Below are 14,435 nucleotides of genomic sequence, written 5' to 3' on the forward strand. Positions count from 1 at the left end.
TACTTAACTAAAAGTTTGTACCCTTTGACCACCTTCACCCCATTCTCCTACCCCTCTGCCTCTGGAAACCATAAATCTGATTTATTTTTCTATGAAATTAGTTTAAGATTCCACATATAAGTGAGATCATATAGTATTTGTCTGACTTATTTCAGTTATCATAAGGCCTTCAAGGTCAATCCATGTTGTCACAAATGGCAGGATTTCCTTCTTTTTTATGGCCAAAATGATACTTAGGCTACTTCCATATCTTGGTTATTGTAAATAATGCTGCGGTGAACATGAAGGTGCAGATATCTTTTTGTCATAGTGATTTTGTTTCCTTTTATATATACACCCAGAAGTGGAACTGTTGGGTTATATGATAGTTCTATTTTTAATTCTTTTGGGAACCTCCTTACTGATTTCCATAGTGACTACATCAATTCACAATCCTACCAACAGGGCATGAGGGTTCCCTTTTCTCCACATCCTTGCTAGCATTTATCTCTTGTCTTCTTGATGATAGCCATTCTGAAAGACATGAGGTACTATCTCATTGTGGTTTTGATTTGCATTTCCCTGATGATTAGTGATGTTGAATACCTTTTAGTGTACCTGTTGGCCATTTGAAAATCTTCTTTGGAAAAATGTCTATTCAGGTCCTTTGCCTATTTTTAAATTGGATTATTTGTGTGTGTTTTTAGCTATTGAGTTTAAGAATTCTTTATGTATTTTGTATATTAACCTCTTGTCAGATACGTGATTTGTAAATATTTTCTCCCATTCCATATGTTGTCTTTTCATTTTGTTGACTGTTCCCTTTGCTGTGCAGAAGCTTTTTAGTTTGATGTCATCCCACTTGTTTTTTATTTTGTTGTTTGTGCTTTAGGTGTCATATTTAAGAAATCATTACCAAGACCCATGTCAAGAAGTTTTTCCCTGTTTCCTTCTAGGAGTTTTATAATTTCAGGTCTTACATTTAAGTCTGTAATCCACTTAGAGTTAATTTTTGTGAGTGTTGTAAGGGGTTTAGTTTCATTTAGTTTAGTTTCATTTTCTTGTGAATATCCAATTTTCCCAGCACAGTTTATTGAAGAGACAGTCATTATTTCCATTGAGTATTCTTGGCTCCCTTGTCAAATATTAGTTGATAGAATATTCTGGAACTCATCTGGGCTCAAGGATTTTAGATAAGAATTTGCATTCCTCTCATATTGTACTGTACCAAGTTACCAAACTAAATGTTCTTGCCTGGATGTTATGAGATGGAGTTAATTGTTTAGAAACTAATCTAGTTTTCTACTGTACAGATTTGATACAGTCCCTTTTTTTCTTCTCTTTCAAATCAATTTATATATTACTTATGAGGAACTTCCTAAACTTTTAGTTTCTTTGAATGCCTGCACTTCTGGTAAAGAAAATGGACTGAAATAAAATGATAGAATTTAAAAAGAGGAGTTCTGTATTTTTTTGGCCCTTATATATTGTCTTCTATTAGAAAATATGCTATATGCAAGAATGGCTTGCTTTATAATTTTCAAACACATCTTTTTATTTAAATATCACATTATAGGCTACAAGTGATCTGGAAAACTATGATAAAACTCGACATGAAGAATTTAAAAAGTATGAAATGATGAAGGAACATGAAAGGAGAGAATATTTAAAAACACTGAATGAAGAAAAAAGAAAAGAAGAAGAATCTAAATTTGAAGAAATGAAGAAAAAGCATGAAAATCATCCCAAAGTTAATCATCCAGTAAGGTTATGACTTTATGAAACCATAATTAGATGAACATACTTACTTGAACCAGATAGTAGATTTTTATCATAAGTTATTGGTACTTAAATATTAATTCTTAATTCTGCAAAGTGCCTCATATTTATATTTTACTAGAGGCCAGGTGCACGAAATTCGTGCACGGAGGGGGGTTGTCCCTCAGTCCAGCCTGTACCCTCTCCAATATGGGACCCCTAGAGGGATGTCCGACTGCCCGTTTAGGCCCAATCCCACCAGGCCCACCAGGATCGGGCCTAAACGGGCAGTCAGACATCCCTCTCACAATCCAGGACTGCTGGCTCCCAACTGCTTGCCTGCCTGCCTTCCTGATTGCCCCTAACCGCTTCTGCCTGCCAGCCTGATCACCCCCTAACCACTCTGCTGCCAGCCTGTTTGCCCCCAACTTCTCTCCTCTGCTGGCCAGGTCACCCCTAACTGCCCTCTCCTGCAGGGTTGATCACCTCCAACTGCCCTCCCTTGCAGGCTTGGTCCCTCTCAACTGCCCTCCCTTGCAGGCAGGGTGCCTCCCAACTGCCCTCTCCTGCTGGCCATCTTGTGGTGGCCATCTTGTGTCCGCATGGGGGCAGGATCTTTGACCACATGGGGGCAGCTATATTGTGTGTTGCAGTGATGATCAATCTGCATATTACTCTTTTATTAGATAGGATAGAGGCCTGGTACAGGGGTGGAGGCCAGCTGGTTTGCCCTGAAGGGCATCCCTGATCAGGTGGGGGTTCCCTTGGGGTGTGGGGCGGCCTGAGCGAGGGGCCTGTGGTGGTTTGAAGGCCAGCCATGCCCCCTGGCAACCCAAGCGGAGGCCCTGGTATCTGGGATTTATTTTCCTTCTACAATTGAAACTTTGTAGCCTGGAGCGGAGCCAAGCCTGGGGCTCCCTCCGAGGCTGGCAGCCATTTGTGTTGGGGTTATAATTGAAACTTTGTTGCGTTAAGCGGGTGGGCCCAGCCAGAGTGTGTGGAAAGCTTTGCTTCCCCTGTTGCCAGCAGCAACCCTGGCCTGCTCTCTCAAGCTCCATTCTGCCGCCATTTGTTTGAATTTGTTTACCTTCTATAATTGAAACTTTGTAGCTTGAGTGGAGGCTTAGGCCTGGCAAGGGCAGGCGGAAAGCTTGGCTTCCTCTGTTACCTAGGAAACCTTGCTCTCTGTGGCTGTAGCCATCTTGGTTTGGGTTAATTTGCATACTCACTCTGATTGGATGGTGGGCGTGGCTTGTGGGTGTGTTGGAGGTATGGTCAATTTGCATATTTTTCTATTATTAGACTAGCGTTCCCGTTGCAGGAAAAATCCTGCAATAGGATTTCCTGCTGCACTCTACCCCGCCTCCATTCCTCCCTTGTCGCCCGCCCCGCCTTCTCCTCCAGTCCGCCTGCTTTTCCCTTCGCCCCCGGCCCCGCCTCCGCTCCGCCTGCACAGCCTTCTCCTCCAGCCCGCCTGCTTTTCCCTTCGCCCCCGGCCCCGCCTCCGCTCTGCCCTTGTCACCCATCCCGCCTTCTCTGCCAGCCCGCCTGCTTTTCCCTTCGCCCCTGGCTTCTTTCCACGCTGTCTTGATATGCAAATTAGCTGCCATCTTTGTTGGGGTAATTTGCATACTTGTCCTGATTGGTTGGTGGGCGTGGCTTGGCTGGTGGGCGTGGCTTAGGTGTAGCGAAGGTGCGGTCAATTTGCATATTTGTCTATTATTAGATTAGATAGGATTTTGCATATGTATACATAGATTAGATTTTGTTTTGAGTGTTTTTTAAAAAAGTTTATCGGGGTGACATTGGTCAACATGAACATATAAGTTTCAGGTGTGAGTTTCTATGTTACAAAATCTGTATATTGCACCATGTGCTCACCATCTGAATGTTTTTTTTAATTAATTCACAGGGAAGCAAAGATCAACTAAAAGAGGTGTGGGAAGAGGCAGATGGATTGGATCCTAATGACTTTGACCCCAAGACATTTTTCAAATTGCATGGTAACATATTTGATACAAATATTAATATTTATATCTGCTGTTTGAAAAATTATAGTTGCTTTACTCTTAATATTTCTGCCAAGGTCTACTATTGAGTCCTATTGAGAGTAAATGTTTAGGGTGTTTCTCTAGTGTAATATAATAGCCTTTATTGTTAAGATGCAGTATAAAATATTTTAAGCCAGTAGCTGTGTCTTTATATCTGCTTTTACTGGTAAATCATTATATGACTTATTACAAGATTCTGTGTAAAATGAAGGTATTTCTGTGACTAGATAGATTATATCTAACAAGTTTTATGTGATCATATTAAAATTTACTTTTACTCATAGCATATTGCTTTATACTTTTGGAAAAAATTGATATATTTCCCTAAAAACTATGATGAATTATAAATAAATGAATTTTTATCAGTTGGACACATCTGAGGCTTCATAAAAAAGAAGAAATCTTTTTCTGTAGCATATTGGTACTTCATGTCAGTACTGCTTTTGCAAACTATTTGTAAATAGTTGTATTTCAATTATTTATTTTCTAAGCATTAAAATCAACTTTTTGCATTGGGAAATTTAGATGTCAATAATGATGGCTTCCTTGATGAACAAGAATTAGAAGCCCTATTTACTAAAGAGGTAAATGAGTTCATTAAGTATTTGGTTATTTTGCTCTCTCTTTTTTTCCTTTTATTATCTTTCTTTCTTTTATGTTGGTTTTAAATTTTTCTTTTTAGTTGGAGAAAGTATATGACCCCAAAAATGAAGAGGATGATATGGTAGAAATGGAGGAAGAAAGGCTTAGAATGAGGGAACATGTAATGAATGAGGTATGCTTTAAAAGTTTAAGATATGTTACAGTACTTCTATGGATTATTCACGTTGTTGCAATAAATCTTACCACAAAATGGAAGACAAATACACAGAATAGGTATTAATTGGACTTTGCACTTTTGATCCAGAATATTTAGTAGATTCCCTTACTGTGAATAAAATTATTTTGTAACTATTTTAAAACATCTTTTTGGAAGTAAAAAAAATAATGTAGTCCAATATTTGGTATTTTAAATGGCTAGTTTTTGCTAAGAAAATCCAAAAACCCAATACCCAGGTGGTTGATAACAACACATATTTATTTCTTGTTCACATTACTAAGCTGAAAACTCTAATAGAGACTTCATAAGCAGGGTAACTAAAGCCCATTGTTTTGCTTCAGTGATGATTTTCACCTGATATTGATGACCTGGGATTTCTGTTGACTGCTGGCATCCCAGGTATCCAATAAATTTCTTTGGTTATTGCTTTTGTAACTGAAATTGCCATAGTTGACAAGAGCCATTGGAAGATTTGGAGGTTGTAAATTTTCGTTTTGATTTACTAGGTTGTTCGTTTTTAAGAATAACTGTTGAGAGCATTTTAACTTAAACTCCTTTACTCTTGGCTAATCAATTTTTTACTGGAAAGGTTATTTTTCTTGCCTAAATACTTGGCTTCAAGAGGGATTATACATAGTGTGGTGAGCCTAACCAGTTAGATCAGCAACTTAAACTGGGTGATTTGGGGGCTATCAGGGATACAGATATTTCACTGCATTTCCAAATTTGAATAATGTAGGAGAGAAAAACATCTATTTTCTGAAATAATGTTTAGTGTTCTGTTTTGTTTTTTCCTCTCAGTGGTTTATGGATGATAGGCTAGCTCTAACTGCTGTATGTTTATGTAGTAGCATTAATTGGAACAGTTTCTAGTGTCTAAGTAATATGAGAAAGAGTTATTTGATTTTACTACATTTTTCTTTAATCAGGTTGATTCTAACAAAGACCGATTGGTGACTCTAGAAGAGTTTTTGAAAGCTACAGAAAAAAAAGAATTCTTGGAGCCTGATAGCTGGGAGGTAGGTAATAGAACCTATTTGAAATGGGATGTATGATTCAAGAAATTCCACATCAGTCTATTCTACTTTTAACTTTTATTCCCCCTTATGTTTGCATGTATAGTCTTACCATTTTGGCTTTTCATATAAAATGTCACTTTTAAATAATGAACTTGATTTCTTAGAAAGCGGATGGTAATTGATCTCTTGTTTGTAATCACATTGCATATTATAATTAGAAGTCTTTTAAAAAGTATAAAATAATGATCATTCTTGAGAATTAGAAATATAAATATCTTTAAAGGATAAATTAGAAGTTACCTACAATCCTACCACCTAGAAGTAGACACTAAAATTATGTATTGCGGTATGCCAATTTAGAAATAGTTTATATATTTAGTATATGTATCTATAGCATAGAGTGTATAGTGTATGATCCCATTTTTATTTTACACATACACATAAATTCATAGCTATATATATATTTAAAATGGCTTTACACTGTATAGATGACTGTGAGTTTGTGAAATTCTGGTGTTTTTTTTTTTTAATTTATCAATATTTCTTGAACATTTTCCAGTGTTATTGCTCAAATACATGATTTAAAAAATGACTCCTTAGCCTGCAGTTGGGTTGTTCTAGCATCATTTATATAACCATTTCTCCAGATTTAGACATTCTGGATACATCCCACTTTTTTTTACTGTAATAAATAACACTATTATAACTATCCATTTGTTCATACATTTGTGGCATCTGTGATTTCCTTGAGATGAATTCCTAGGAATAGAACTATTCTCAAAGTTTATGAACATTTTTTTTTAGTTTCTAAATATATCTGTCAAATTGCTCCAGAAAGGTATTCCAATTTATATCCAAGCTGCCTGTGTATAATTGAGTGCATACACATCTTACAAGAGTGGTTGAGAAGCACCAACCAAACAAGGTTAAAGAAAGAACATTGTCTTTTTCTTTATAGAATAGAAAAGAAAAAGATTACCATTTTCATTAGATTTTAATTGTCCAGAAAATCATTTGAGATAGGGTGACCAACTGTGCTGGCTTACCTGGGACTGAAGAGGTTCCCAGGATGTGTTCTCAGGATATGGAATTTTTTTTTTTTTCCAGGATATGGAACTTTTTAGTGCTAAAACCAGGACAATCCCAGGCAAATTAGGACAGTTGGTCATCTTAGTTTGAAATTAAAGAAATCAGTTGCTTTTTTTTTTATTTTTAAGTTTTATTGATTTTTAGAGAGGAAGGAAGAGGGATAGAGAGAAAGAAACATCAATGATGAGAAACATCGATTTGCTACCTCCTACTGGGGATTGAGCCCTCAACTGGGGCATGTGCCCTGACCAGGAATTGAACCCGGGACCTCCTGGTTCATGGGTAGAGGCTCAACCCCTGAGACATACAGGTGGGGCCGGCTGCTTTTTGTTATAAGTTTTGTCTAACATTTGAAATATTTCTGGACTTTAGTGAAGGAAAATTCTAAAATTATTTGAACATGCAATCCCTTTAATGTTTCTGGTGAACCAGATCAATAGATAATTTTGTACTTTTTTCATTTTGACAGTTTCAGATTTACAAAAAAGTGCAAGAATAGACTAAGAATTCCTAAATTCCCTTTGCCAAGATTTCCTATTTAACATTTACTTCCCTCCCTCTCTTTTTTCTTCTATTTTTAAATCTGTGTATATGTGTATCTATATATAACATATAATTATTTTTGAGAGTAAGTTGCACATGATACTGCTTTAACCTTACATACTCAAATGTGTATTTCTTGCAAAAAAGGATTTATCTTATATAATCAAGTAAAATTATCAACCTCCCCCCATCCACCCACAATACTCTAATCCAGGGGTGGGGAACATCTGGCCTGCGGGCTGTATACGGCCCAGAGATCATTTGGTCTGGCCCTGCCAAGGCATTAGTGGTGAGTTATCAAATGTTTGACCAAAGATAGCAGGCTCATTGATAAGTTGGTAATTTTGTATGACCTGAGAATGATGTTATAAATATCCAAATGGACCTTGGCAGAAAGAAGGTTCCCGACCTCTCTAATCAGGTAGACTTGATTGAGATTTTTGTCAATTTTCCCAACATTGTCTTTTATAGCAAAAGAAAACCCAAGATAATGCATTGAATTTAGTTGTAATCTCTTTCTGGTCACTGTTAATCTGAAATAGTACCTGTGCTATTGTGTCTCATGGCATTGATATTTCAAAAGCCTATAGACCAGCTATTTTGTAGACCAGCCATCAGTCTGAGGGGCTGTTTCCTACTTTTGACAGGAATATAGCTGAAGTGCTGCTAACTAAGGACATCGTATCAGGAGGCATGTGGTCCTGATGATTCCCTTAACTGGAAATATTGACTTTGATTATTTGGTTAAGATGAAGTCTACCAGGTGTTTTCACTGTAAAGTTACAATTTTATCTTTTATAATCTAAAACATATCTTATAAAACCAATGATATTGTCAGAATCTTAAGTCAGCTTTTAAAAAACAATTTTATTCTATATCATAAGTCTTTCCAAATACAATTTGTAAGCATTATTTTCATACCTATGGGTGTTTAATTATTTTCTCAGGATTAGACATTCAGGTTATCTTCAGTCTTTTATTGTTATTTTAAAAAGTGCTGCTATGAACACATTTTTATATAAAGCTTTTAATGTGTTTAGGGCTATTTTATAAAGTAGATTCTCAGTATAGCATTATCAGGGTCAAGAGAATATTTTTAAAACTATTGATATACTTTGTAAAGAATATTGAAAGAATTGCACTAATTTACATTTACACTAATAAAAAATGAGTGATCTGTTTGTTTTTAATATATTTTTAAAGATATACTTTGAGACTTCTCTACAAGTTTCATCCTCTCATGATTCTGGTCAGCATCATTTGTTACTTGACTGTTGACAAATAGTGACTTTCTAATCATCATTCCTTCTGCATTTATTTTTGCCTTTGTATTGTAAGGAAAAGCTACCCTTTTCCTCTTCTCTATCTATTCACTGTAGACTCATGGATTCCTGCTTTATTCAGTAAACCTGCATCCTTCCTATTATTTCCATACTTGGCTAGTGGGAGTTTCCTGAAACAGGTTTTTGTGTCCTTCTGGTATGTTCCCATCATCTTTTGGGGACTTTCTTATTTTTTAGCATAAGATGTTCAAGGTTCATCTTGTTCCTTCTCTGTCCCACCTCCGAAATCAGCCATTTTTCTGTTGTTTGTTTGTTTTTCAGTGGAGATTGATAGTACAGACCAGGAGCTGGGCACTGAATTGACTACTTACTACTGAATTGTCCTTGCTTTTAAAGCAAGTCCTGGTCAGATAATAGAGCTGGGAATTAAAAAAAAATGCATTTTTATTTATTTATATTATGAATATATACATATACACACATACTTGCACACACATACATAGACACACTACACACATTTATATTCATTTTATATATTTCACTGTCAATATATATTACAACTCATGAATGCACACTATCCTCTTAAAATTCAATACAACACCTTCAATTCCAATACATTTTATCTTTTTCTTTTTCTGTATTTCATACAAAACTTGGCTCCCATTTTCCACAATAATTTTCCATGTATTTGCTCAGTCCTAGCATATTCAAAGCATTTTAGAATTGCTAATCCATGCCTCTGCAAAACAAGACTAAGACTTGTTTAGATTTTTGGGTTGTTTTTAACCTCAGTGCATGCAGTGCAGATACTGCAAAGTGCAGATACTGCAAAGTGCAGATACTGCACAGTGCATGCAGTGCAGATACTGTGTTCAGAAGTTTCTTGGGTTAGTTCTTTTTTCCCCTTCTCCCTTCTGTCAGTTATTTTATTCAGTTAAAATAAAAGTATTATTTATTTGTTTCCGTTTCTATTCAATTTGGGGGATTTTTCTGTCCTTGTGGATTTTAGTTATTTGGTTGTTGTTGTTTTTTTTGAGTATGTAAAACATTGAATGTTTCAGAAAAGCAATTCCGTACAAAATGTGTATGATTTCCATACAAAAGGAGTATGATTTCCTTGCCTTCATTCTCTTTCCACCCAGTTTCTCCCTTGTTCTGTAGATAAACAATCTCATTAATCTTTAAGTATTCCTTTTATTCAGAGTACATAAATATGTATTTTCTTAATTCCCTTTCTTTTTTTACCCCAAAGGTATAATACTATATTCTATTACACTTGGCTAATCATACAATTTTATAGCTGAATCAGACCTTACCATTGCATTTCTAAGATTATTCTTTCTTTTTTTTTTTTCTTTAGACATTAGATCAGCAACAGTTTTTCACAGAGGAAGAACTGAAAGAATATGAAAATATGATCTCCTTACAAGAAAATGAACTTAAGAAGAAAGCAGATGAGCTTCAGAAACAAAAGGAAGAACTACAGCGTCAGCATGACCAACTCGAGGCTCAGAAGCTGGAATATCATCAGGTGGTTTTTTGTGAAAGGATTGTGGCATTACAAAGGATTTTAGGTGCTTTGCCAAAGCCTGTGTTGTAGTAATATTTCAATGAACTATCAGCTACAGTATTTTAAATGTTGGTATTTTTAAAAGTGCTTTGTGGAATATTAATCTAAATTTTAGAATTTGACTATTTCATTTTGGAAAGTAAATTTAAGTTAGTTTTGATTTGTTAAAGGTCACACATATCAGAGAAAATTAAGTACTACTTCCTTGTAAAACATTATTTTTCATTCCCCAGGTCATACAGCAGATGGAACAAAAAAAATTACAACAAGAAATTTCTCCATCAGGGCCTGGTGGAGAATCAAAGTTCGAGCCACGTATGTAATTTTGTCTGCTTATTTGTTTAAGGAAATAAATTGAAATCCACATTTATTGCAAGTATAATGTCAAATTACTAATATCTTTGCTATTTTCTATATATTTGTGGAACTACAGCACCTTACATTACAGAAGGCCTATAAAGTTTTTATGCATCTGTATATTTCAAAAGCTATATAATTTGATAGGCATATTTATGGTGAAAAATATGCCTATCAAATTATATAATTTGATAAAAAATTTTGATAAAATAAAAAGCTATATAATTTGATAGGCATATTTATGATTTTCAGATTCACTTGTTGATAGTTATGTATTTGTTGTTCAAAATTTTTATCTTTACCTTTTTCTTTTTCCTCTTCTTAGAGAATACCTTTCAGCATTTCATATAATACTGGTTTGGTGTTGATGAACTCCTTTAGCTTTTTCTTATCTGTGAAGCTCTTTAGCTGACCTTCAATTCTGAATGATAGCTTGGCTGGGTAGAGTACCCTTGGTTGTAGGTTCTTGCTATTCATCACTTTGACTATTTCTTGCCACTCCTGTCTGGCCTGCATAGTTTCTGTTGAGAAATCAGCTGACAATCATATGGGTGCTCCCTTGTAGGTAATTAACTGTTTTTCTCTTGCTGCTTTTAATATTCTCTCTTTGTCTTTTGCTCTTGGCATTTTAATTATGATGTGTCTTGGTGTGGTCCTCTTTGGATTCCTTTTGTTTGGGGTTCTGTGTGCTTCCTGGACTTGTAAGTCTATTTCTTTCACCAGGTGGGGGAAGTTTTCAGTCATTATTTCTTCAAATAGGTTTTCAGTATCTTGCTCTCTCTCTTCTTCTGGCACCCCTATAATTCTGATGTTGGTACGCTTGAAGTTGTCCCAGAGGCTTCTTACACTATCTTCAAATTTTTGGATTCTTTTTTCTTTTAGCTTTTCCAGTTGAGTGATTTTTGCTTCTTTGTATTTCAAATCTTTGACTTGATTCTTGTATTCCTCTAGTTTGCTGTTGGGTGTCTGTATAGTATTTTTTATTTCAGTCAGTGTATGTTTAATTTCTAGTTGGTCCTTTCTCATATCCTCTAGGGTTTCTCTCATATCCTCGAGGATCTCACTAAATTTATCGGCCTTTTCTAGGAAATTATTGAAAAACCTTTTAACTGTGGTTTTGAACTCTATCTCCAGTCATTTGTTTTCCTCCATTTCTTTGGTTTTTGATTTGTTTCTTTGTCTCGGCATTTTCACTGCTTCCCTGAGTTGGTAGGGTAGCTTTGTGTGCTAGTTGTCCTATATGGGCTAGTGGCTCGGCCTCCGCAGTTACCTGAGGTGGACACTCTTGGTGTACCCCTTAGTGGACTGTGTGTACAGCCTTGTTGTAGTTAAGTTTTGGTTGTTGTTGGTATCAGTGGGAGGAGTTGACCTCCAGGCCAATTGGCTGTGAGGATCAGCTGTGTCTATGCCAGGAGAACTTCTGTGATGGAGACAGCCTTATTCGCTTAGACTTGCAAAATTGTAAAAGCCTCTGTGCTCAGCTTTGATGGGGCAGAGCTTCAGGGTGGAGCCTACAGCCTTGGCCTCCCGTCAGCCCCGCCCTATGAGGTTCCTGGGTCTCAGAGAACCTAGGAACTAGCTGCAAGCACCTCTGAGAGAAAGGCGCCCTGGAGTTTCGCCCTCTGCCAAACAGTCTAGTCTCTCCCCCAATGAATCTAGATTCCCAGATCCTCGCCCGGAACTGGGGTTCAGCGCAGTCTGGAGCTTTTGTCTCCTTCCTGCTAGGGCAATTCAGCGGCACAGTCAACGGTCCGTCCTCTGCGCGCCTTCACATGCGCACCTCCAGAGCTCTGCCTTTCGCCGCTCCCCCGAGTTTCCGCCTTACAGCCCAGATTCCCCTAGTATGAGCCTGGGTCCCCAGGGTCTCGCCTGGAACTGGGGTTCAGTGCAGTCCGGAGCTTTTTATCTCTTTCCCGCTAGAGAACGCCAGCCAGGCACTCTGCCACCCCGTCCTCTCCAGCTCCATCCTCTCCGCATGCGTGCGTCCGTGTCTCCGTACCTCAGGCTTTTACAGCTCCTCTGATTTTACTTGTGGTTTTCTCTTTCCTTCTAGTTGTAGAAATTCCAGTCAGCCAGCTTTCCTGTGGTTCTGGATGGTGTCCGTTTTGTCTTTTAGTTGTATTTTTGAAATTGTTGTGCGAGGTTGCAGTTTAGGTGTTTACCTATGCCGCCATCTTGGTTTCTCCTAAAGTTCTGCTGTGCTGGTTCTTGAACCAAGTCTTTATTACTGATCCATCAAGTAGAGTAGCTGAAGTAAGTTCTCTGTGGTAACCCAATGTGGGTACAGCAAATGTATCTTTCAGTTTTCTAAGCTGTTCTGGACTACAGGTTGTGCAGTATTGATGCGCATACCTTGGCTTGTCTGATCCGTCTTATATGGAAGATTTATGTCGCAGGCCCTTATTCTTTATACACACACACACACACACACACACACACACACACAAAAGCCAGCATGCTGCCTCCTTGCCCAACATGTGAGGACAAGAGGTCAAACACCCAGATTTCACTTAGGTTTTTGGCATCTGCCATAGTATCTTTCGAAGTATAATAAGTGATCCACTGTGTGTGTTTCTGAGATCCTGAATTTCATCTGTGTCAAACATATGTTTTTAATTGTAATCTATGATTATCTAAGCGTATTTTAAAAATAAATATTATGTATAAAAGGAGATTCCTTTAAAATGAGAGTATATATATTTTTTCTTTGAACAGTCATTTGAAGTCTGAAGTCCACCAGAACTTGGAAGAACACTGTAAAGTCAACATCTGTGTCATCTTTTTACTTCCCTTCCTTTTTCTCTACTCAAATGTTTTAAAACATAAATGGAATAAAGGAAGATACTTTTTAAATGAGAACACTTTTTTTTTTTTTTTGGACACAGATATTTAAAGATTGAAACCTTTCAGAAACAGGAAGAAAATATCTGCTTTCACTTTCACACTCCCCTCTTTTTTCTTTGTTCTCCTTTAGTGATTTCATCAAGTAGCCTTAGGCCATATGTTTGTGACTTTTTAAATAAATTGCTCTCACTTACTCATGAAGATAGATATTCTTTTATGGGTGCTTATCATCCCCTCTCTCTATAAAAGTCTCTTTGATACTCACAATTCTTCTCCTGAGAAGACCATGTACTGGTATTCCCTGTTTTTGGTAACTTCTTTCTACTTTCAGCACCTTAACTGCTAGAAATTCTTCTACTGAATAGTTTTTTTGATACTACTTGAGGTCATTTTTCACTCACACTTTTGCTTTATACTCTATCATTTAAGATCAGATTTGCTACATATAACCAAAAACCAGAGATAACAGTGGTTTAAACTAAGTAGGAGTTTTTCCCTTTTATATAAATCTGTAGGCAGGTGGTGTCCAGGTTCCTATCTTTTTGCTCTACTATCCTCACTACATTGCTTTTATCCTCAAGCTGCTTCATCCTTATTATCCAAGATTGCTTTTGGAGGCAGCTGGGAAGGGCAAGAAAAGGATCTTTCTCCACTTGAGGAACTTTCTCAGCTCCCTTGAAGCAATTTTCCTGGAGAACCACACAACATCTGAACTTACATCTCATTGGCCCAAATTGAGTTACATGGCCATCTAGCTGCTAGGGAAACTGAGACATCTTTGTGGCAATGTGACCAGCTAAAAGTTAAGATACTTGTCCTAGCTGGTTTGGCTCAGTGGATAGAGTGTCAGCCTGTGGACCAAAGGGTCCGGGGTTCGATTCCAGTCAAGGGCATGTACCTCAGTTGCAGTCTCCTCCCTGGCCCGGGCCCTGGTCAGGGCTCCTGCAAGAGGCAACCAGTCGATATGTTTCTCTCACATCGATGTTTCCATCTGTCTTTCCCACTCTCCCTAAACATCAATGGAAAAATACCTTGGATGGGGATTAACCAAAATAAATAAATAAATGAATAAATAAATAAATATTGGGATACTTTAATTAAGGAAGGTGGGAAGAGGTAATG

The 14,435-nt window shown here is 37.1% G+C and overlaps 1 protein-coding gene across 5 annotated transcripts in view; it reads left to right on the plus strand.

Annotated features, from left to right (window-relative positions):
* NUCB2 (nucleobindin 2) overlaps positions 1–13,328 on the plus strand; it is a 35,662-nt gene extending 22,334 nt beyond the window's left edge. For 4 of the 5 annotated variants that reach the window (XM_054725414.1, XM_054725415.1, XM_054725416.1 and 1 more), the window contains 8 exons: positions 1,556–1,741; positions 3,650–3,740; positions 4,314–4,372; positions 4,471–4,563; positions 5,538–5,627; positions 9,903–10,073; positions 10,346–10,427; positions 13,185–13,328. In XM_054725414.1, coding sequence (XP_054581389.1) covers positions 1,556–1,741; positions 3,650–3,740; positions 4,314–4,372; positions 4,471–4,563; positions 5,538–5,627; positions 9,903–10,073; positions 10,346–10,427; positions 13,185–13,192 — 780 coding nt within the window. In that variant the 3' untranslated portion in view covers positions 13,193–13,328. Of the gene's footprint in view, positions 1–1,555; positions 1,742–3,649; positions 3,741–4,313; positions 4,373–4,470; positions 4,564–5,537; positions 5,628–9,902; positions 10,074–10,345; positions 10,436–13,184 lie in introns of those variants that run through there. The other variant, XM_054725418.1, reaches the window with a different exon arrangement.
* Positions 13,329–14,435: the final 1,107 nt, after the last annotated feature.

This window comes from Eptesicus fuscus, chromosome 13 (assembly GCF_027574615.1).
Source record: "Eptesicus fuscus isolate TK198812 chromosome 13, DD_ASM_mEF_20220401, whole genome shotgun sequence".
Taxonomy (NCBI): domain Eukaryota; kingdom Metazoa; phylum Chordata; class Mammalia; order Chiroptera; family Vespertilionidae; genus Eptesicus; species Eptesicus fuscus.